The 22,065-nt window shown below is 43.0% G+C and overlaps 1 protein-coding gene across 1 annotated transcript in view; it reads left to right on the top strand.

The window, feature by feature from the left end:
- The window catches only part of MRC2 (mannose receptor C-type 2), a 90,726-nt gene that overhangs the window by 39,082 nt on the left and 29,579 nt on the right, over positions 1-22,065 (top strand). The window contains exons 4-15 of the mRNA XM_075177376.1: positions 2,516-2,680; positions 5,158-5,271; positions 5,820-5,957; positions 9,415-9,606; positions 9,850-10,004; positions 10,752-10,859; positions 12,567-12,682; positions 14,332-14,480; positions 15,144-15,358; positions 15,685-15,827; positions 15,911-16,013; positions 16,284-16,422. Of these exons, the coding sequence (XP_075033477.1) occupies positions 2,516-2,680; positions 5,158-5,271; positions 5,820-5,957; positions 9,415-9,606; positions 9,850-10,004; positions 10,752-10,859; positions 12,567-12,682; positions 14,332-14,480; positions 15,144-15,358; positions 15,685-15,827; positions 15,911-16,013; positions 16,284-16,422 (1,737 nt within the window). The remainder of the gene's footprint in view (positions 1-2,515; positions 2,681-5,157; positions 5,272-5,819; positions 5,958-9,414; positions 9,607-9,849; positions 10,005-10,751; positions 10,860-12,566; positions 12,683-14,331; positions 14,481-15,143; positions 15,359-15,684; positions 15,828-15,910; positions 16,014-16,283; positions 16,423-22,065) is intronic.

Here is a 22,065-nt window from a genome sequence, read left to right as displayed (position 1 = left end):
TGAGGATGAAGAGGCACAGAGTGAGGATGATGGGGCATAGAGTGTGAGGATGAAGAGGCACAGAGTGAGGATGAAGAGGCACAGAGTGAGGATGAAGGGGCACAGAGTGAGGATGAAGGGGCACAGTGTGATGATTTTTGTACTTGATATTTTATTTTATTTGATCTTAATATTAGTTGTAAATTATTCTTTGACAGAAATATAATTGAAAAAAATATATTAAAATTCTTTTCCCTTGGATTTATGTGTATTATTTTTGTAAACAACTTGCTAAGTATTTCTGTCCTGACCTTAATACTTGTTACGTTATTTTGACCCAACTACTTATAAAATGGTACTACTGAGTAATTATTTTGGAGCGGTGCCTCCAATATAATGGAAAAAAAAGGGGAGGGGCTACTGGACTAACCTTTTCCTAAATAAAGCACAAGTTATTTTGTGTATCATTAACTTCTCTCGGGAATTGTGGTGAAGGGGTGTAAACGTTCCCTATGTAATAAATGTAATTCTCCTTTTGGGATCTCAATATAGAGGGGATATGTAAAATATTTGGTTTGCACACTTTACATGAAGTTGTTATGTTATTTTTAAATATATGAAAGATGGATTCACCACTGTATTGAGCCAGCAAAGGAGTTTCAATTAAACAATGCTGTCAGCAGGATTTTGATTACGTTCATTGAATACGTGCTAACTAATTAACTGTGTACCTCACAGGCTCACGATCCTCTACCCAGCACCCCCTTATGCAATTATTGTACTGGGGAAAAGATCAAGTAGCAAATAAAGACAATTACTTGTGAAATAAAATGCAGCCTCTGCCTCAGCTTGTCATCTGTATTATAACTGAGACTTGCACATAAAGGGGCTGCTTCAGCCTGGAGTACTAAGTGGAACTTTTTCCTCATGATAAAATAGTACTCCTTTCCATGCCCAATGCTCCACTTAATGCGTCCAAAGTATTCCTAAAAATGTTATGTGTAACGTTGAACAGCCATTTTTGCCTAATCTATTGTGGATCTACATGTTCAAGCATACATTGGCAGCCATTATCTAGAAGGGCATGCTGGTACTTATGGTACTGTGGAAAATGTATGGTAGCAAAAACAATCAAACACACAGAGGCATAATTTAAAATCTTCATTTCATTCAGAAAATTCTTCTGTTTTTGTAATCCAATGGGAGGTAAATAACCTCATGAACTCTGAATTGTCCAGGACTTCCCATAGCCGCCAGCCAATCACACACAGCCAGCATAGAAAAACGCTTGTGATTGGCTGAGTGGCTACTGGGACTCTAGGTCGCTTCAGGCCACAGTCAATCAAAAGCTGGTGCTGGTAATCACAGACGCATCTTAGACATTGATATAGACAGAACCATTTCCCATTGGATTACAATGGATCAAGAACACATAATGTGCTAAATGAAGGTTTGTGGAGTGTTTTATGCAATGAAGTTTAATTTTAAAATATGTTTATGTGCCTTTTAGTCACTTATTTAAATAATTTTAGAATACTGAGCAAGAGTCTTAGGAACCCTGTCGATTATACTAGGACCACCGAGATGGCAAAGTTTCCACTTCAGTGAAGCATTAACATTAAAAGGAAATTGACTAGGCCCATAAGAATTACACCTTTTTAAAATCTGTTTTTTCCCTATAATTACTGTTTATCTAGATAATAATAAACAAAGCTTCTTTTAGTGATGCATAGAATAAAATGGAAAGGGAAGAGAGCAGGAGCAGTGTTGAACATATAAGATCACACACACAGATACATCATAGATCAGTGAATAGGATAATATGTGAACAATGTAATTAAAGAAAATATGATCATGTACATAAACAGGAGCCAATTCAGAACCAGTGTGTGTGTGTTCTGCGTCTCATATGTTTAACAAGTTAACCCGTGCATGATACTCATGCATTCTAGTCAAATCAAGCTACTTAAGGTGTTAAAAAGGTTCTTGTCATGCATTTGGGCCTAACCCAGGCCTCCTCAGGGGAAGATCGCTACTTCCCGACGCAAGCGCCCTATTTCAACGTGGTTTTGTCCACATGTCACCACTTCATCATTTTTCTCCATCACCTCATCCTTCATCTTCATCGCCACATTCTTCATCAAGCTACTTAAGGTGTTAAAAACTCCCCACTGTCACCCCCGGCAACCACCAACCACTCCCAACTGTCATTTCTCCTTCAAGAAATATATAGGTCAGTGTATAACTCTGCCCAGCAGGTGGCGCTGCAGCTTGTTTTGGTTTTTTTCACACACGCCACTAGGCATTTATATAGTAGATAACACTTTAATAACTTTCTCACTTTACCCAAAGCTGAAAAATAATATTTTGTATGAAACTCAGGCAGATATTATCTACTATTTCAGTGTTTGGTCAGCTGTTTTCAATGAGCTAAGCTGTACTTCCTTATAAATCTGAATAAAATGCAGCCGTAGCTGCTCAGACTGATAGACAGGGATTAATAGCATTATATTTATTTTGTGACTCTGTGTTTCAGGTGCTGATTGTGAGGCGTTCTGGGACAAGGATCCACTAACCCACAGCTGCTACCAGTTTAACTTCCAGTCAGCGCTGTCATGGGGAGAGTCTTGGACCAGTTGTTTGCAGCAAGACGCCAATCTCCTCAGCATCAACGAGATACATGAACAGACTTACATCAACGGTGAATGGAAGGGCCAGGGCTAGGGAGAAGGATCTAGTAAAGCCAAATATACAACGTTTATAATAGTTTTATATTGCATCCTGCTAAACTAAAGCAGGGCACAACCACTTTAAATTCTATAGAGGAAACATCTACTAGCATAGTGATATTAGTCCAACTCTTGACTTGAATGGGATTGGCTTTCTGAGAAATGTGGGAACATGCAGAAAACAGAGAGGAGAGACTATTAGGGCAGTGCGGTGGCTCAGTGGTTAACACTTCTGCCTGTGCTGTGATCATGAGTTCTATTCCCGACCCTGACCTTATCTCTGTGGAGTTTGTATGTTCTCTCCATGTTTGCGTGGGTTTCCTCCGGGTGCTCGGGTTTTCTCCCACACTCCAGAAACATACTAGTAGATTAATTAGCTGCTATTAAATTGACCTTAGTCTCTCTCGGTCTGTGCGTATCTGTGTGTGTGTATGTTAGGGAATTTAGACTGTAAGCTCCAATGAGGCAGGAACTGATGTGAGAGAATTATCTGTACAATGTTGCGGAATTAGAGGCGCTATATAAATAGATGATATTAAATTATTTCCACAAGAAAAACAGACAATGCAGTACATCCAATGATCAAAAGTACATATAAAAAAAATGAAAGTAATGCAAGTCAGATATAATATTTACACTGTATCTCTGAAGATTTATATCAGCAATCTAGAAAAATCAGAAGAGGAAATATAATTTACAATGTCTGCAGGGAAATGCTGTCTGGCACCTTCATTGGGTGATAACTGATAGGAAGTAGTGGTGTTTCTTTATCTATGGCTGTCTCAGTTACTAATACTAGACAAACAGCACTGGACTGACTATCAACATCTCTTTATAGGAGAAATTGATAAACATATCCTCACCTGAAAAGGAAGCAGCCGATAAAGATGTCTCTTCTGTATGAAAAAGTTATATAGATAAACAGAAAGAGCCCTGATACATCCTATAACGTGTAGTGATTAGATTAACATCTCTTACGGTTACAGGAAGGAGGATGAAGGCAGCTCCTGGAAAAGGAATCAGTTGCTTAGTTGAGTGAGAACTGAATATATACCTGGGACTGTGGTGTGATCTCCAGGACGTGGAGTCTAATTGTACACCTGGGATACTCATTCATAAGATTATTATCATTGTTTATATTGCGGCACCAATTGCACAGCTCTGTACAGAGAATAGATTGTATGATATCTATTTTATGAGGAGCTAATTATTTTGCCTGCAATACTCTTTATCTCTGGGGCTAGAATAATGCACATAACATTGTGCTTTAAATATGATGGATGGATTGTAAACTTGTGAGCAGAGCCTTCTCACCTCTTTGTATTACCCAGTATTGTTCATTACTGTGTTTGTCCCCAATTGCAAAGCGCTACAGAGTTTGCTGGCGCTATATAAATAAATGTTGATGATGATTTATATGGAACTTGGGCCTTGTACTTAAACATGATGCAATCATAAAAGAAAATGAATATAAAACTGGATTTTATGGCAAAGGGGTCTACTGTTAGTATAGAAGCACTGTATTTTATAAAAGTATGTGTCAGGCAAGAACTGTAAATTAACCTACATATAGAACTCCCAGGGTAGTTAATAGGAATGTTAAATAATGGACTAGCTATGAGACCATATAGGATATCTGCAGCTTGTTCTAAAGGCTGGGGGATAATGGTTACACAGCCCAACTCAGTCTTCCAGTGTAATATTTATCTGGTAAGCGCCTCCGATGGTACAACCATTGTTTATTATGGAGTTAGGAATTCACTGGGGGTAGACTTTCATCATTTATAGCATATGCATGTCATTGGAGTATCACATCTTCTGCTGAGGGTATCAATCATCATCATCATTTATTTATATAGCGCCAACATATTCCGTAGCGCTTTACAATTGGGGACAAACATAGTAAACTAATAAACAAACTGGGTAAAACGGACAGAGAGGTGAAAAGGCCCTGCTCGCAAGCTTACAATCTATGGGACAATGGGAGTTTGACACATGACGCTAAGGCTAAGTCTACATTTTGCATTTCGGGCCAGCCAGGCTGCAAAGGTAAAAGTGACTCATAAGCTAAATGATCCTGTCACACAACAATGTTGGTCAGGGGGTAGTTGTCTTGTGTGAAATTGTGTAACGGGAGGTAATAGGGTAATGTAGTGTATTTGTAGGTTACACCATATTTCCATAACTTCTGTAATGTTTATTCTTCAAAATACATATTTATTTTACTGCATGTGTATCACTCTATCCAACTTCACTGTAGCCTTTTCCTGCAACACATATTGGGCCTGGAGAGGGCCTTGAGGATTTACATGAGCAGAAATGACAGGATCAGAGAGTATTTGAAGCCCATGCTATGATATGTATTGCATGTTATACACTTATCATGGATGACTTCAGTTCCTTTCAGTCATGTATGATGTGTAATATTCTTCTCTACCTTCTCTCACAGGGCTGTTGACTGGTTACAGTTCCACTCTATGGATAGGCCTCAACGACCTTAACGTTAATGGAGGCTGGCAGTGGTCAGATGGTGCACCATTGAAATTCTTGAACTGGGAGAATGGTAAGTAAACGGATGTATAAGAACATTGTTTTCCTTTTATGCATTTTCACAGTATTTCTGTTTCTTATATATATTTGGAAACATGCAGTTAAGTGATGTTATACTATTTGTATTAATTGTTACTATTATTATATGCCAGGTCAAAGTGGAGCACAGTTCTTCAGATATTGAGGCGTGAAGATTATAAACCCCAGGGCTAGGGTCGACTTCTTTTCCTATGGTGGCTTACTGACCACTAGAACAAATGGCTCAATGTTGTTTTTGTTTAATATGACCCTTACATTTTGAAACATTTAAATACTTACACATATAGTACAAAACATAGTTGTGGCCTATTGAATATAGCATAATAAATATAATTATCCCATATTTTTTAATGTACACTTTCTCTTTATCACACATGTATTTGTGCTATATAACTTGGATGTAATGGTTTTGTATAACCACTTGTTAGATATCCTGTACATTACACACCAGTGTTTTACACCAGTAAGAATCATTGAGTTCCGTCGACAGACTTCAGTGTTCTTCATCTCTTTGTGTTCTAGATCAGCCGAGCAATTCAGAAGAAGACAACTGTGCAGTAATTCGCACCGAGTCCTCTGGCGCCTGGCAGAGCCGTAACTGCTATAATGCGCTTCCCTACGTATGTAAGAAAAGCTCCAAGAGGAGTCTTCCGCCTGTAGGTGAGTTGGAAGCTCGATAGCAAATGACATAACTGTGTAGCAACACCAACCAGTAATTTCTTTATTTAACCATGGGTAGTAATGGTATCATCTGGTTAGTACCAGTAACACGTCCCAGCAAATTATATGAGCACAGAGCAGTAGGGGGCCCATGGCTCTGACCTCATCTACCCTTATGTACCAAGAGGGGCAGATATGATGAGTTGGGCCTGGAGCCACCTTTCTGATGTTTGGGGGGGGGGGGGGTGAAGTCATACTTCTGCAGCTCTTACCCTGCTGCGGTGTTCAGTGGGGTAGGGTTCAAAGGGCTGCACAGCACTACACAGCAGCAGCTCATTGTAATTCCACAGAGAACGGCAGTTGTGTGAGCCGCTGTGAGGAAGAGTAGAGCTCTCCTCTATCGGAACTGAAGGGGGTGTGGAGATATAGGAGTGTAGTGGTGGAAGGGGGGAGGAAGAAATGGTTGGGTACATATGTAACTAGGGGAAAATGGTTGGGGAGCACATGTGAAGTGGAGGTTGATTAGGTAACAATAGGCGGAAGACCAGGGGTCATGTGACAAGGAGAGAATGTGGGGGTTATATGGGACTAGGGGAGAATAGGGAGGCTTATGTGACAAATGGTGGGGGCGCATAAGTGGTACGAATAAACTTGGGTGCATCATAATAAGGCGAGAGGGGGGGTTGTATGTGACAAGGGGTGGCAGGTTGGGGTTCATTTGTGACAAGGTTTGAGTGGGGGGGGGGATTTGTGACAAGGGCAGGGGCATAATGGATGACAAGGGGAAGAAAGGGAGAGAGATGTGTCTTATAGGTGTGTACAAATGTATCCTCCTGTAACTATCCTTGAATTGAGATAGGGGCTCCTCTGTTGCACGAGGCATAGATTGACACGTTCTCGTACCATATTGTCTCCCGTCCGACATGCAACAACACATAGTCAGTCATCCTGTCAGTCATCCTTTGGAGAGTTTAATGTTAACAGTATGCTGTTAAGCAGAAGTATGGAACTTTTCTTGAGGTACGCACTGGGTGCTCTATGCTCACCTTGTCATGTGTGCACACAGGTGATGACCGGTAAAGCGAGATCACTGTTATTTTTAAGCGGCACTAAAGTCATGTGATTAGGTATTGTTTTCTGATGCTAAGCACTGACTGTTGCTAGACTAGATAAGAAAGAGAACTGCAGGGTAGAGGAAGAAAGTGAAACACTGGATAGAGGAGAGAGACTAGTAGGGCGGAGAGAGAAAGAAATTGTCAACCTCTAAAAAGTTAGCTTGAGATATGGATATGTCTGTATGGGTGGAAATCATGTCAGGCGCTCTGTTTCGTCTCCATGGAAAGCTATATTTTACTGTTACATTAGGAAGAGAAGAGGTCGATTCAGAGCACCCCACACCGCGGTGGTTTATGTGCAAATTCCTCCTGCACTTTTTACACTCACCTATGTCACAACTGCCTTTACCCACAGATAAGTTAAAATTATCATCAGAAATTACTATTTAGAAATCTACCTAATTTGAATTATTGCTTTAATTATAGGGTTCTTTTCTGATCTTGTTTATTGTTTCCCTTTAATATTTTTAAGTCATTCTATTGCATGTATTTGTTTATTGGTTTATATTATTTTATTATTATGCACAATAGAAAATAAATAAGCAATTGCTTGTGTAATCTCATATTCTCCATGGTACCAACTAAATAACAATATAAATGCCCTATATGGATATAAAACAAAAATACAGTTGTTCTCAGCACCTATACTTCCTGTAGTAAATCTGTATGTTTCTAGAAATATGAAAGTATGAGCTATTAGTTCATATTTTAATGAAAACTGCTTGCAACCCAACGTCAAGGGTCCTCATTTGCATCCCTATATTTATGCTTCACATAACACTCAATTGCAGGTAATAACTGGGTTGTGACCTTTTAATATGAAATAGTTTGCAAAAAAATAACAAATACATAGCAAACAAATTAACCTTTACTTAAGGATCATGGTTACAGGGATAGAGAACTGAAGTTTTCTCTCTTTGGAATATTAATATTTGGTATGTCTAAGACCTTCCAACATGATGGGAGGTGGGAACCTCACTTCAGGTGGCACAATTCTAGGAGTGCCTTCTGTCCCCAACTTAACTCACCACACTTACCACAGCACTCCGGTCCCTGGACGCTCCACAGAAATGGATTACGAAAGGAGAGTAGAGTTCCACGCGTCTAATGCACTCTTTCCTGCAATCACTTTAATGTGGTGACTGGCAGGAAGAATGGAGAGGGGAGAGTATGCCCTTCCTTCTGTCTCTACTCCTCTCATTGTGATGCAGCTGCATATAGGCCCTGGGTATTTCATGTTAGGGTTCTGATCATTTGTTATTGTGAAATGTTTGGTTGTAATGAGTCTTTGGTGATTTATAGCTGATATTGTCAGGTCCATAGTTACTGCTTATAATCCCCAGGATACAGTGAATATATTCACCCTAGACAAGTAATTTGGTACCCTGTACACATGTGCTGTGCGGTCCAACACCACATACTACATTTTTCTGAATAGTGACATAGGTTTTTGCACAAAATAAAATGAAATAGAAAGAGCATTTTACATAACAGCCTTGTTTATTCTGCCCCATGAGCAAGCACAAAACTATCATAGTAGAGATGTGGGGGAATTTGTCTTGTGCCTTCACCAAAATATTTACATTCCATGTATATCATCATCATCATCATTTATTTATATAGCGCCAGCAAATTCAGTAGCGCTTTAGAATTAGGGACAAGCACAGTATTAAACAATACTGGGTAATACAGATAGAGAGTTAAGAAGGCCCCTGCTCGCAGGCTTACAGTCTATGGGCCAATGGGAGTTGGATACATGAGGTTATGTCTACATATTGCAAAGGTTAAAAAAAAAAAGAAAAAAGAAGGGATTAGAATGCTATATGATCCAGTCACACGGTAATGTTTGTCATAGGGTTGTTGTCTCTTGTGAATTGTGTAATGGGTGGAAATATATATATATATATATATATATAGATAGATATAGATAGATATATATATATATATATATATATATATATATATATATATATATATATATGGTCCCGGTCACCTGTAATCCCCTTCTCCGCTTGCCTGTGCTGTGTTGGGCAAGAGCCTCCCTATGCCTACATGGCAAGTACGACCTCAAACATGGTTATGACCCCACCAGCTATCTGCATTATGCAAATGCTCCTGAAGGTGACTTCCTAAGTTATCTTTGGCCTATAAAGGATTTCCCTTTTTTATTTTTACAATGGTCACTTCAAGGTGTACCAGACACATAGGGTCATGTTTTCATCATGTTTTGATCATCTTCTGAAGGATGTTGTGCGCCAGTGACCTCTTAAGTACTTTGTTATTGTTAAGCAGATATATTTTGAAACTGTTAGATCTTTAGAAGCTCTTGCTTTTCACCACAGAACCCATTGAGCCAGATGTGGTTGTGAAGTGTGATCCAGGCTGGCAAAGTTATGGCATTAACTGCTACCGTCTGAACAGTGAGAAAAAGAGCTGGCAGGATGCTAAAAAGATGTGTGTACGGAGTGATGGGAATATCGCCAGCATTCACAGTCTGTTGGAACTGGAATTTGTCACCAAACAGATTAAGCAAGGTAATTTATTAAGGACCAAGGTAATTTATTAAGGATCAAGGTAATTTATTAAGGACCACTGCACTAAACTACATGTAGACAATGGCATTTATGTAATAAATTATAACTTAGAGAAGCCCCTATATCTAGTTTTGCCTACGGGAAGAAAATATTTAAATCTTGCTATGACCACTGAGCATCTCTTGTTTGCATGTGGGGATTGTCTGAGACGTCTGCATGGTAATAACACTCTTGTGCCTCCAGATGTGGAAGAGCTATGGATTGGACTTAACGACATCAAGCACCAGATGCATTTTGAGTGGTCTGATGGGAGTGCAGTCATTTTCACATTGTGGCACCCTTTTGAACCAAACAACTTCCGGGACAGCATGGAGGACTGTGTGACAATCTGGGGACCGGTGAGTAAGTGATTTACAGTAATGAGAGACTGTAGGGGACAGTTCCCTTTATACTAGACAACGTTAGGTACTACCATGGCAGACTAAACCTTCCATTACATTGGACAGTGCTCAAGTTATGAGCCCCCACTTCACATATGTTTCTCATATTTAATCATCCACCACAGCATTCAACAGGTTTTAAATTTAGTGCTTTGTTAGATCACTCCTTGTATTAGTATACACAACAATCCTCATACTCCAAGTGTTTCACCATAAACAGGAAGAACATCTCCCAAAGATCACTGGAATCTGCAGCAAGTCCCTCTTCCCAACTTCACAGTAATTCTTGCCAAACATTTATATTTGCATAGAACATATGTATTTGCATATGAATTTGAATGCAGAAGTCTCATTAAATCCCTGGCCTACAATCCCTTCTATAATCTATTTCTAGCTAGCGGGGTATACAAAACACCCACAAAAAGTCAGGACCAGTGGATCTGTGATCCTTTCAGCTGCAACACGCAAAAAAACTTATAAACACATATGCAATTTACCTAACCTAAACACACACATATACCTAATCCCTGGATATTTATTTCTGTACTGTCTGCCTCTGCCAATATGTCATGTGGCGAATGCAGGGTGATGTAACTGCTAGGACCTGTTCAAAACATATATTACTGATTCTCAAGAGATGAGACTTATTTCTTACATAAGTTCTATCATTTTTAAGTCTGTTATTTCGGACTATATTCCTCATAGGAGGGGAAATGGAACGACAGTCCATGTAACCAGACACTGCCATCAATCTGCAAGAAGCCTGGTGTGGTCACCCAAGGGAGTGTTGAAGACAATCACGGATGCCAAAAGGTACAATCGGAAATGTAGTAAAAGTAGAAAGTACAAACAAGAAACCTATACCAGCGGTAGGCAAAATAGGCCTCTCCAGCTGGCAGGGCATGCTTAATAGTTCTACTGCAGTTACAGGTTGCCCTTGCCTGGTTTCCACACTCTTTTAATTACATAGTTATACTATTATTATCATCACCATTTATTTATATAGCGCCACTAATTCCGCAGCGCTGTACAGAGAGCTCATTCATATCAGTCCTTGTCTCAGTGGAGCTTACAGTCTAGATTCCCTAACATACACACACACACACCGATAGAGACTAAGGTCAATTTGATAGCAACCAATTAACCTACCAGTATGTTTTTGGAGTGTGGGAGGAAACCGGAGCACCCGGAGGAAACCCACGCAAACACAGGGAGAACATACAAACTCCTCACAGATAAGGTCATGGTCGGGAATTGAACTCATGACTCCAGTGCTATAAGGCAGAAGTGCTAACCACTTAGCCACCGTGCTGCCCTAGGATGTATTAAAGGAAAATTCTATCAGGAAATCATCTTCTTGAATAAATTAAAGGTACCCCATGAATTAAAGATTGTGTTCTTTATTAAAAATAACACATTATAGCCACTAGCAGAAAGCCACATGGGGGTGCCAGTTTAAACACCTCCTGGGAGATTTAATAGAATGATATATTTTTACTTAATAAAAAATAGAAAGCTAATGATGTGGGGCATAGCAATAGGGGCTACATATGTTTCTCTGTAAGGGTGTCACTGTTTTATACATCCACTATCATAGTGGACAACTTATACATATATTTTTGGGGGGTATTAACCGGAATGACTAAAATATCTTAATATGTATAGTTTGGAGAAAAGAATGGAAAGACGGACATGATCGAAAATTTTAAATATATCAAGGGTTTAACAAGGTACCGGAGGGAAACATTCTTCAAAGGAAGAGAAGTATTAGAACATGAGGACATGTACTGACACTAGAGGAGAGTAGGTTCAAGGGAAATTTGAGGAAAAACTACCTCACACAAAGGGTAGTGGATAAGTGGTATAGACTCCCATCAGTTGTGGTAGTTGCTAATACAGTGAGCAATCTAAACATGCTTGGGATAGACATAATGATATCCTTACAAAGAGCTAAAGATTAAATAGGGTTTGGGGTTACCGTAGGTTAAACAATGGACAGACTAGATGAGCCAAGTGGTTCTTACTTGCCGTCAAAATGATTCTATGTATTAATACACAACGTGAATTTGGAGCCGGATATATAAAGGAATTGCAAGGTACATAAATCACCAGTGCGGAAACTTTATTTGTGAGGTGTCATTAAGACTTGAATTCTATTGGCTTATGGGATAAGTATTTTAGACATGGTAACATTGACTGGATATAATTAAGTTTGGTGGACGCACCATTATTTATTTCATATTTAGTGTTTATAGTTAGTTAGCAACCAGCATCCATGCACCTAGCAAATCAGCGGTGCGGGGCATCTTTGGATTCTGGTTGTGTTTATGTGCTCATAGGGAAAGAATAACACAGAAAATTAGGGGTTGTTAGCAACCATGTCACAATATATAAATACATGTAAAATAAAACTTTCTCTTTCCTGCCAATATATGTCTCCATTAGAAAATGTAAATATAATTTCATTTTTTGGACTTTCATTTTTTGTAGTTCGTACAAAGTTCTTCTTTATTCCCGTAGGGTTGGAGCTGGCACAGTCCATCTTGTTACTGGTTGGGTGATGAGCAGGTAACGTACAGTGAGGCCATTGCATCATGTTCTACCCGCTCCTCTAGACTGGTCACTGTCCAGAACAGGTGGGTGAGACCCATATCCATATGATCAGGGACTGCTTCCTCAAAGCTTCAGATTACTTCTCTCTACCCGCCAATATCACAAATAGTTTAACAGTTCAATAAAGTATTTCTAGATTTTAGACATACTTGCCAACTTTTTTACTCCTTCACTCCGGGACATCCCAGAGGGGAGGTGAAATATGAAGACATAAGGGCAGCGGTGCGGAGAATCGCGTCATTTTGCTTTAGGGGGCGGGGCAAAATGGCACGATTTGCCGTGATTCGTGTCATGGAGGCTCCTATCCTGCCCATTTCACTAGGATGTGGGAGACTTGCCTGCTCTCCCGGGAGTCCGGAAAACCTACCCAGTATTCAGGAGTCTCCCGGACATTCCGGTAGAGTGGGCAAGTATGATTTTAATGAGACAATTTAATGATCTATTATTTATTTTAATTATTTGGCATGAGGACAGGTTAACTAGTATATCGCAGTGATTTTATATTATACAGATAGATTATAATTTATTTAATGAAGCATTCTTTGGAAATGTATGAAAATATATTGTGTAGACATGGTAAGAGGTAGCCTTTGTACTGATCAGTAATGGCATAATAAAGTGCATGCTAATTAACATAAAAGGCAGCCTATTTTCACAGGTATTGCTTTCCGTGAGATATGTAATATGGGTTGTATATCAATAAAAGAGAAGGTGCCAGTGTAACACATTTTTTATATATTGTATATACACTGGATGGAGTATAATTTGTTAAGTCGGAGGTGGCCTCTCGCGCTTTAGTATAAATGTACCAATTGCAAGATGCACTTTGGAATTTGGCTAAATCCAAAGATTTGTTTGTAAGATTCATGTTGGCCAATTCCATAGGATTCAGCCAGTGATTCCCTTGATACCATGTGATTTTAGCACACATGATACAGCATTATTGCTTCCAGGGGGTAAAATGAAAGATAAAATGTTACCATTTAGGCACACTTCTTAATTTGAATATGCAAATTAGGATTTGGTGAAGTATTCAACAAAGTCTTTTGTAAAAGGATTTGTATTCTGACAAATCCTAAAACAAGGATTTGGTGGCTCCCTACTGGTTTTTAGGGTTGAAGGAGTTTTAATGTCCCGATGCTAATAAAGTCGAGACCTTTGCATAACGGGAGTTATGCAACTTGAAGGCTTTGAATTAGAATCATTGTCAGACCTCCCCTGTTATGTAGAGAGACAAGCAGCTCCGAAGTTGAAAGGTCGCATACACTAACATGTAGCCAGGACCCCGCTTATTACAGCGAATGGTGGGAGGGACCCATCATCATCATCGTTTATTTATATAGCGCCACTGATTCCGCAGCGCTGTACAGAGAACTCGCATCAGTCCATGCCCTATTGGAGCTTACAGTCTAAATTCCCTAACATACACACACAGACATAGAGAGAGAGACTATGATCAATTTTTATAGCAGCCAATTAACCTACTAGTATGTTTTTGGAGTAAGGTAGGGAATTTTAGTAAACTTATTAAATAAAGTGGACGACTAATTTAACTCTACACTCTATGCTGCCAGGCTGTACACCCACTATAAATCTAATTGTTCAATGTAACCACAGATTATAAGCTGTTTTTATGCTGTTATCATTGACCCAGCCCCTATTTCTCATCTAGGTTTGAGCAAGCTTTTATCAACAGTCTTCTGTATAGCTCAGATGGGAACTATTACTGGACAGCGCTGCAGGATATGAATCGCACTGGAGTGTTCCACTGGTACAATGGTGATGAAGTGACTTACTCCCACTGGAACCGAGATGAGCCTGGTATGTGCCAAGACAATGGGAAATCATTTTGTTACCCAACTTCCACAGGGTCCTGGCAAATATATACAATATGGCAGCAGTTGACATATGATGCCTCAAACAATTATTCTCATCTGCTGTTAAATTACTATTTTCAGCGAAATGTGTTTCATTCATTCACTCTTAGAATTTAGGTTTTTTTAACACTTTATCTTGATCAAGAAAGTTCCAGTATGGGGAAGATTGTGCTGGGCTGGGTACACAATAAATTAAATACATAAACAATTAAACTAAAAATTAGAAAACATAGTATAAATATGTAAAAAAATATGTGTACAGATCCTTTATGGTCTGGCCATTCACCCAGCAAGCAGACAGTTGTCTCTTAGCATCACCTTCCACTCGGCACATGCCTAATGCCAAATCTGGCACTGTACCTAAAAATCTGACTTCTTGGGCTTATTATGTGGATTTGGTTTCACTAAGGTAAACTAAAGGTACATTTTCTGGTCAGGAGGTCTCCATGTAAGCTTTTGAAAAGCAGCATGAGAATCTTGAGGTGCCTGTTACCCACCACGGCAGTGAAGCATTAGGCCCCGCACACTTAATCTTTCAGTTGCCACCCATAATCCTTTGCTCACCCGGTACAATTGCATTCATTGACTCTGCTACTGTTCCCCACAGGTTACGATAAAGGAGGATGTGTTGTATTGGCTACAGGACGGTCCCTTGGGCTGTGGGAAGTAAAGGACTGCTATTCATTCAGAGCAAAGTACATCTGTATGCAGAGTCTGTCCCCAATGACCCCTATGTTTCCTGCAGTTCGTCCCACACCTAGCCTTAATGGTAGTTGTCCAGATGGCTGGAGCTCTGCTTCTAATCTAAGGCATTGCTACAAGGTGAGAGAGGGAAACTGAGGAGAGCGGTTCTTGACATTGGGAAATGGTTAAAATGTCTTTGTATGATTTTTGGGAGCCTGTGGTTTATGTTAAAGTGTAACTCTGACCCAGCTGCAAATTTCTCTTCCATCTAAAACTTCCAATGGAACAGGTGGAAGCTGCCCCTTGACAATGATTTCCATGCTGTAATTGACAGGCCCAATCATTTCAATACATTTTGTAATTGTCTCAGATAGCTGTCAACAGGGACAACCAGTCACAAATTAGTAAGATTGGGGACTGTTCTCTCAACTATTCAATCGAGTTTCTCATTGCTCTTTGCCCAGATTTATTATTTGGAGAAGCTGCAAGATAAAAAGACTTGGATCTCAGCACAGCAATCCTGCAGAGAAATTGGGGCTCAACTGCTTAGCATCTCCAGTGTTGAAGAGGAACATTATGTGGCCCATTTACTGAACAAAATTTTTGGGTTGGTTTTCTCTGTCGTCTTGTTCTCTACCTGTAACTCTCTATGTGATAGGACCAGATTGATCTTTTATTTGTTTTTCCCAGTGAATCAGAACCTGAAATCCATGAGCAGCACTGGTTTTGGATTGGTCTTAACCGAAGAGATCCCAATGGTGACCAGAGCTGGGTCTGGAGTGATGGCCAAGGGGTAAATGATTCTGCAATTTACAGATAGTAAAGTAGAGGCAGTATGTTCAATCTCATGGGTACTAGACTAGTATATTGTTCTTCAAACTTATCTTGCATTGTGTTATTAGTGTTTAGGGAATTTATAACCTGCATTCTTATGATTATTGGTTCAGTCTACACATTGGCTGCCTCTACTGTATGAAGGTGACAGATCCAATTTGTTATTTAAAGAATACTGGACATCTAACTCTGTGTTCTGCACTTCTGTTCACTATTTTGCTCTCTTCAGTATTCCTACCACAACTTTGACCGTAGCAATCAGGTTGATGATGATATAAGAAGATGTGTGGTGTTGGACCTGTCATCTCTGCAGTGGGTGGCACTCGAGTGTGAGTCTCAGATGGACTGGATTTGCAAACTTCCCAAAGGTAATGTTCTGTGAATGCGCCTTGTAGGAGATTTAAGCAGCATGTAAACAAGATAGACTTTAGTAATACCATTTACATGACAGCCCTTTTAGTGAGGTAGGATGCCACACCTGCCTTCATCCTTTAGAAATGTCTTTCCTCCTTCCAATATGCAAAGGGTGACCACTTCTTGTTCCATGGGATTATTCCACCACCCAGTAGCAGCACCCGACGTAAACTAATTTTTAGGGGGCCAATGCTGGGGATCCTAGGAGCAGATGTACCCAAGGATCTCTGGCTTCAAACCGAGTGAAGCACAATCCTGTGAAGAAAAATAGTACACTTGATCTTCGCCAAATAGCCAAGAAGTGATGCTTTAGCTACTGGGATTTTAGCATGTGATAACAGTATATGCACACTATTGAGCATGTTACACTCTATAGACAGTCTCATTTAAATAGTGAGAAGAATTAAGAGATGGGTATGTTTTTTTTTTTTCCCAGGGACATTATGCAAATAAGTTGTACTCATCCAGGAGTATAGACTGCAGAGTCATTTCAAAATCTCCATAGCTCTTCTCATTGTTTCATTGAGACTGTCTCTATAACTCTCCACATACTGACCAGACTATCGTATCCAGTCACAAGAGAAGGTCTGTAGTTGTCATCACTATCCTGTCATGTAATGGATAATGCATGGACTAAAAGGGTTGCCATGCAAATGGCATCTTCCAGAAGTCCATTCTACTAAAAGGGGGAGGCTTTTTTATATATATTGTACCTAAGGATGGAAGCATAAATATGTCCCTAATTGTGTCCTTACATTGCTTCAGTAAAGATGTCTTGTGTGCTTTATCTCCTGACCAAAATATCCTAGCCTGTACTGAGAAGTACTAACAACATTCAAACTGGTTGTCTTTCGATGGATATTCTGTTTTAGCACAATTCCATGTCATGAGCTAAAAACCCAGTGGCTATTGAATGGTAGTAGCTTATTTATACACTATCCCTATGGAGTTTATTTAATATCCCTCTGAATTTGAGTAGCACTAAGCAGACATGTAGATTGATGTTGTACACAATTATATTTAGCCAAATATTGTATTAATAACAGACGTCTGACAGAGCAAGTGGGTGTTTCTCTGAAAATTCTCTAGAAATCGTGGTATAGTCCATAAGTGGTGTTTGTCAGTTACAAGTAGTAGATCTCAATCATTTATAATGCAGAATTCAAAGCCAATAAAAGGCTGCAGTCCACAGAGTGGAGGTGATAACATAACGGTCCATAGGGTAAATTAAAGAAATTGTATTCCACAAAATGAGCTGCAGGATTTATTCACAGTTACAAAATCTAATGCACACAGTAGGAATCTAGTGATCAACAGTAAAACATATTATAATATATACCAGGAGTGCCGCCCCCCCCACCACCTCTCCATCCCAGGAGTGTCGCCCCCACCACCACCTCCACCTCTTCATCCCAGGAGTCCCCCCCCATCACCACAACCTCTCCATCCCAGTAGTGCCCCCCACCCACCACCACCTCTCCATCCCAGGAGTGCCACCCCGCACCACCACCTCTACATCCCAGGAGTGCCACCCCCACCACCACCTCTCCATCCCAGTAGTGTTGCCCCCACCACAACCTCCCCATCCCACAAGTACCGCCCTCACCACCACCTCTTCATCCCAGGAGTCCCCCCCCATCACCACAACCTCTCCATCCCAGGAGTCCCCCCCCCCCCCCCATCACCACAACCTCTCCATCCCAGTAGTGCCCCCCACCCACCACCACCTCTCCATCCCAGGAGTGCCCCCCCCACCACCACCTCTCCATCCCAGTAGTGTTGCCCCCACCACAACCTTCCCATCCCACGAGTGCCGCCCTCACCACCACCTCTCCATCCCAGTAGTGCCCCCCACCCACCACCACCTCTCCATCCCAGGAGTGCCCCCCGCACCACCACCTCTACATCCAAGGAGTGCCACCCCCACCACCACCTCTCCATCCCAGTAGTGTTGCCCCCACCACAACCTCCCCATCCCACAAGTACCTCCCTCACCACCACCTCTTCATCCCAGGAGTCCCCCCCATCACCACAACCTCTCCATCCCAGGAGTCCCCCCCCCCCCCCCCCATCACCACAACCTCTCCATCCCAGGAGTCCCCCCCCATCACCACAACCTCTCCATCCCAGTAGTGCCCCCCACCCACCACCACCTCTCCATCCCAGGAGTGCCCCCCGCACCACCACCTCTCAATCCCAGGAGTGCCACCCCCACCACCACCTCTCCATCCCAGTAGTGTTGCCCCCACCACAACCTTCCCATCCCACGAGTGCCGCCCTCACCACCACCTCTCCATCCCAGTAGTGCCCCCCACCCACCACCACCTCTCCATCCCAGGAGTGCCCCCCGCACCACCACCTCTACATCCCAGGAGTGCCACCCCCACCACCACCTCTCCATCCCAGTAGTGTTGCCCCCACCACAACCTCCCCATCCCACAAGTACTGCCCTCACCACAACCTCTCCATCCCAGGAGTCCCCCCCCCCCATCACCACAACCTCTCCATCCCAGTAGTGCCCCCCACCCACCACCACCTCTCCATCCCAGGAGTGCCCCCCCCACCACCACCTCTCCATCCCAGTAGTGTTGCCCCCACCACAACCTTCCCATCCCACGAGTGCCGCCCTCACCACCACCTCTCCATCCCAGTAGTGCCCCCCACCCACCACCACCTCTCCATCCCAGGAGTGTCCCCCGCACCACCACCTCTACATCCAAGGAGTGCCACCCCCACCACCACCTCTCCATCCCAGTAGTGTTGCCCCCACCACAACCTCCCCATCCCACAAGTACCTCCCTCACCACCACCTCTTCATCCCAGGAGCCCCCCCCCATCACCACAACCTCTCCATCCCAGGAGTCCCCCCCATCACCACAACCTCTCCATCCCAGGAGTCCCCCCCCCATCACCACAACCTCTCCATCCCAGTAGTGCCGCCCCCACCACAACCTTCCCATCCCACGAGTGCCGCCCTCACCACCACCTCTCCATCCCAGTAGTGCCCCCCACCCACCACCACCTCTCCATCCCAGTAGTGCCCCCCACCCACCACCACCTCTCCATCCCAGGAGTGTCCCCCGCACCACCACCTCTACATCCAAGGAGTGCCACCCCCACCACCACCTCTCCATCCCAGTAGTGTTGCCCCCACCACAACCTCCCCATCCCACAAGTACCTCCCTCACCACCACCTCTTCATCCCAGGAGCCCCCCCCCATCACCACAACCTCTCCATCCCAGGAGTCCCCCCCATCACCACAACCTCTCCATCCCAGGAGTCCCCCCCCCATCACCACAACCTCTCCATCCCAGTAGTGCCCCCCACCCACCACCACCTCTCCATCCCAGGAGTGCCCCCCGCACCACCACCTCTCAATCCCAGGAGTGCCCCCCGCACCACCACCTCTCAATCCCAGGAGTGCCACCCCCACCACCACCTCTCCATCCCAGTAGTGTTGCCCCCACCACAACCTTCCCATCCCACGAGTGCCGCCCTCACCACCACCTCTCCATCCCAGTAGTGCCCCCCACCCACCACCACCTCTCCATCCCAGGAGTGCCCCCCGCACCACCACCTCTACATCCCAGGAGTGCCACCCCCACCACCACCTCTCCATCCCAGTAGTGTTGCCCCCACCACAACCTCCCCATCCCACAAGTACTGCCCTCACCACCACCTCTTCATCCCAGGAGTCCCCCCCCATCACCACAACCTCTCCATCCCAGTAGTGCCCCCCACCCACCACCACCTCTCCATCCCAGGAGTGCCCCCCGCACCACCACCTCTCAATCCCAGGAGTGCCATCCCCACCTCTCCATCCCAGTAGTGTTGCCCCCACCACAACCTTCCCATCACACGAGTGCCGCCCTCGCCACCACCTCTCCATCCCAGGAGTGTTGCCCACAACACCACCTCTCCATCCCAGGAGTGTTGCCCACAACACCACCTCTCCATCCCAGGAGTGTTGCCCACAACACCACCTCTCCATCCCAGGAGTGTTGCCCACAACACCACCTCTCCATTCCAGGAGTGTTGCCCACAACACCACCTCTCCATTCCAGGAGTGTTGCCCACAACACCACCTCTCCATTCCAGGAGTGTTGCCCACAACACCACCTCTCCATTCCAGGAGTGTCGCCCACAACACCACCTCTCCATCCCAGGAGTGTCGCCCACAACACCACCTCTCCATCCCAGGAGTGTCGCCCACAACACCACCTCTCCATCCCAGGAGTGTCGCCCACAACACCACCTCTCCATTCCAGGAGTGTCACCCCCACTACTACCTCTCCATTCCAGGAGTGTCACCCCTACTACTACCTCTCCATCCCAGGAATGCCCTCCCCACCACCACCTCTCCATCCCAGGAGTGCCGCTTGCAACACCACCTCTCCATCCTAGTAGTGTCCCCACCACCACCTCTCCATCCCAGGAGTGTCACCCCCAGCACCAGCTCTCCATCCCAGGAGTGACGCCTCCACCACCACCTCTAAAAACACAGTGGGAAAGGATTGACTCCTATGTCTGCAATGACAATGGCATCTCCCAGAAGTGTCTTCTTCTCAATGGGAGTGGTTTATCAACATCATTTGTTGCAGCCATAATTGTACATTAAGAAGTAGGTCTCAATAATATTCTGTATTCCATTAATACATTTGTCTACACTACTTTTTCTACTATACACTACACTACTTTAGGTGTTTCTCATGCACCTTTCATTCTTCAAATTATAATACTAAGCAAAGTGTAAAAGTTAAACACTGACACTTCTCACCCAAACACACACACTTCTTCAAAAAACAAAAAAATCACATAAACCTAATCAAACGCAAGCACTTATCACAACTAGAGCCAGACCCTCAAACAAATTAAACAGTCAAAAACACACCATACCTACACACCTATAAAATATACACTCATGCCATACTAACACAAAACATTAGAAACCACTCAGCTGTCACCTTCCTACCTTCATCTATACCTTTGTATGCCCTTATTACTTCACTGCTCTCTCTTCGGTGTTGTCTCCCTTTACTGCTGCCTCAGTTGGTGATCTAGGGGTTCCTTTTTTATATGGGGAAACTCCGTTATTTGATATATCCCCCCCAGAAGTTTGAAGACCCGTGTACTCACCTGTCACACCTGACACATTCTGCAGCTTCAGTATACAAGGCTGTGTGCACTATTTGCACAGAATGACAATCTTAGGATAGATTCTAGAGAATCATGTATCAGTCCTCATCAATCATGGCCTTATCTGTGTGGAGTTTGTATGTTCTCCCCGTGTTTGCGTGGGTTTCCTCTGGGTGCTCCCCACTCTCCAAAAACATACTGGTAGTTTAATTGGCTGCTGCTAAATTGCCCTTAGTCTCTCGCGGTCTGTGTGTGTATATGTTAGGGGATTTAGATTGTAGGCCCCAATGGGGCAGGGACTGATGTAAATGAGTTCTCTGTACAGCGCTGCGGAATTAGTGGCGCTATATAAATAAATAGATGATGATGATGATGATGATGAAGGTGAGACATCTTAGCAAATAGTCTTGATCCCACACAAGATGTTGCACGTGACATGGGGTGATATGAAAGGTATGGA

This window comes from Mixophyes fleayi, chromosome 6 (assembly GCF_038048845.1).
Source record: "Mixophyes fleayi isolate aMixFle1 chromosome 6, aMixFle1.hap1, whole genome shotgun sequence".
NCBI classification, from domain to species: domain Eukaryota; kingdom Metazoa; phylum Chordata; class Amphibia; order Anura; family Limnodynastidae; genus Mixophyes; species Mixophyes fleayi.
Note: the sequence above shows the minus strand (reverse complement) of the source record. Positions and strands in the feature narration are given on the sequence as shown.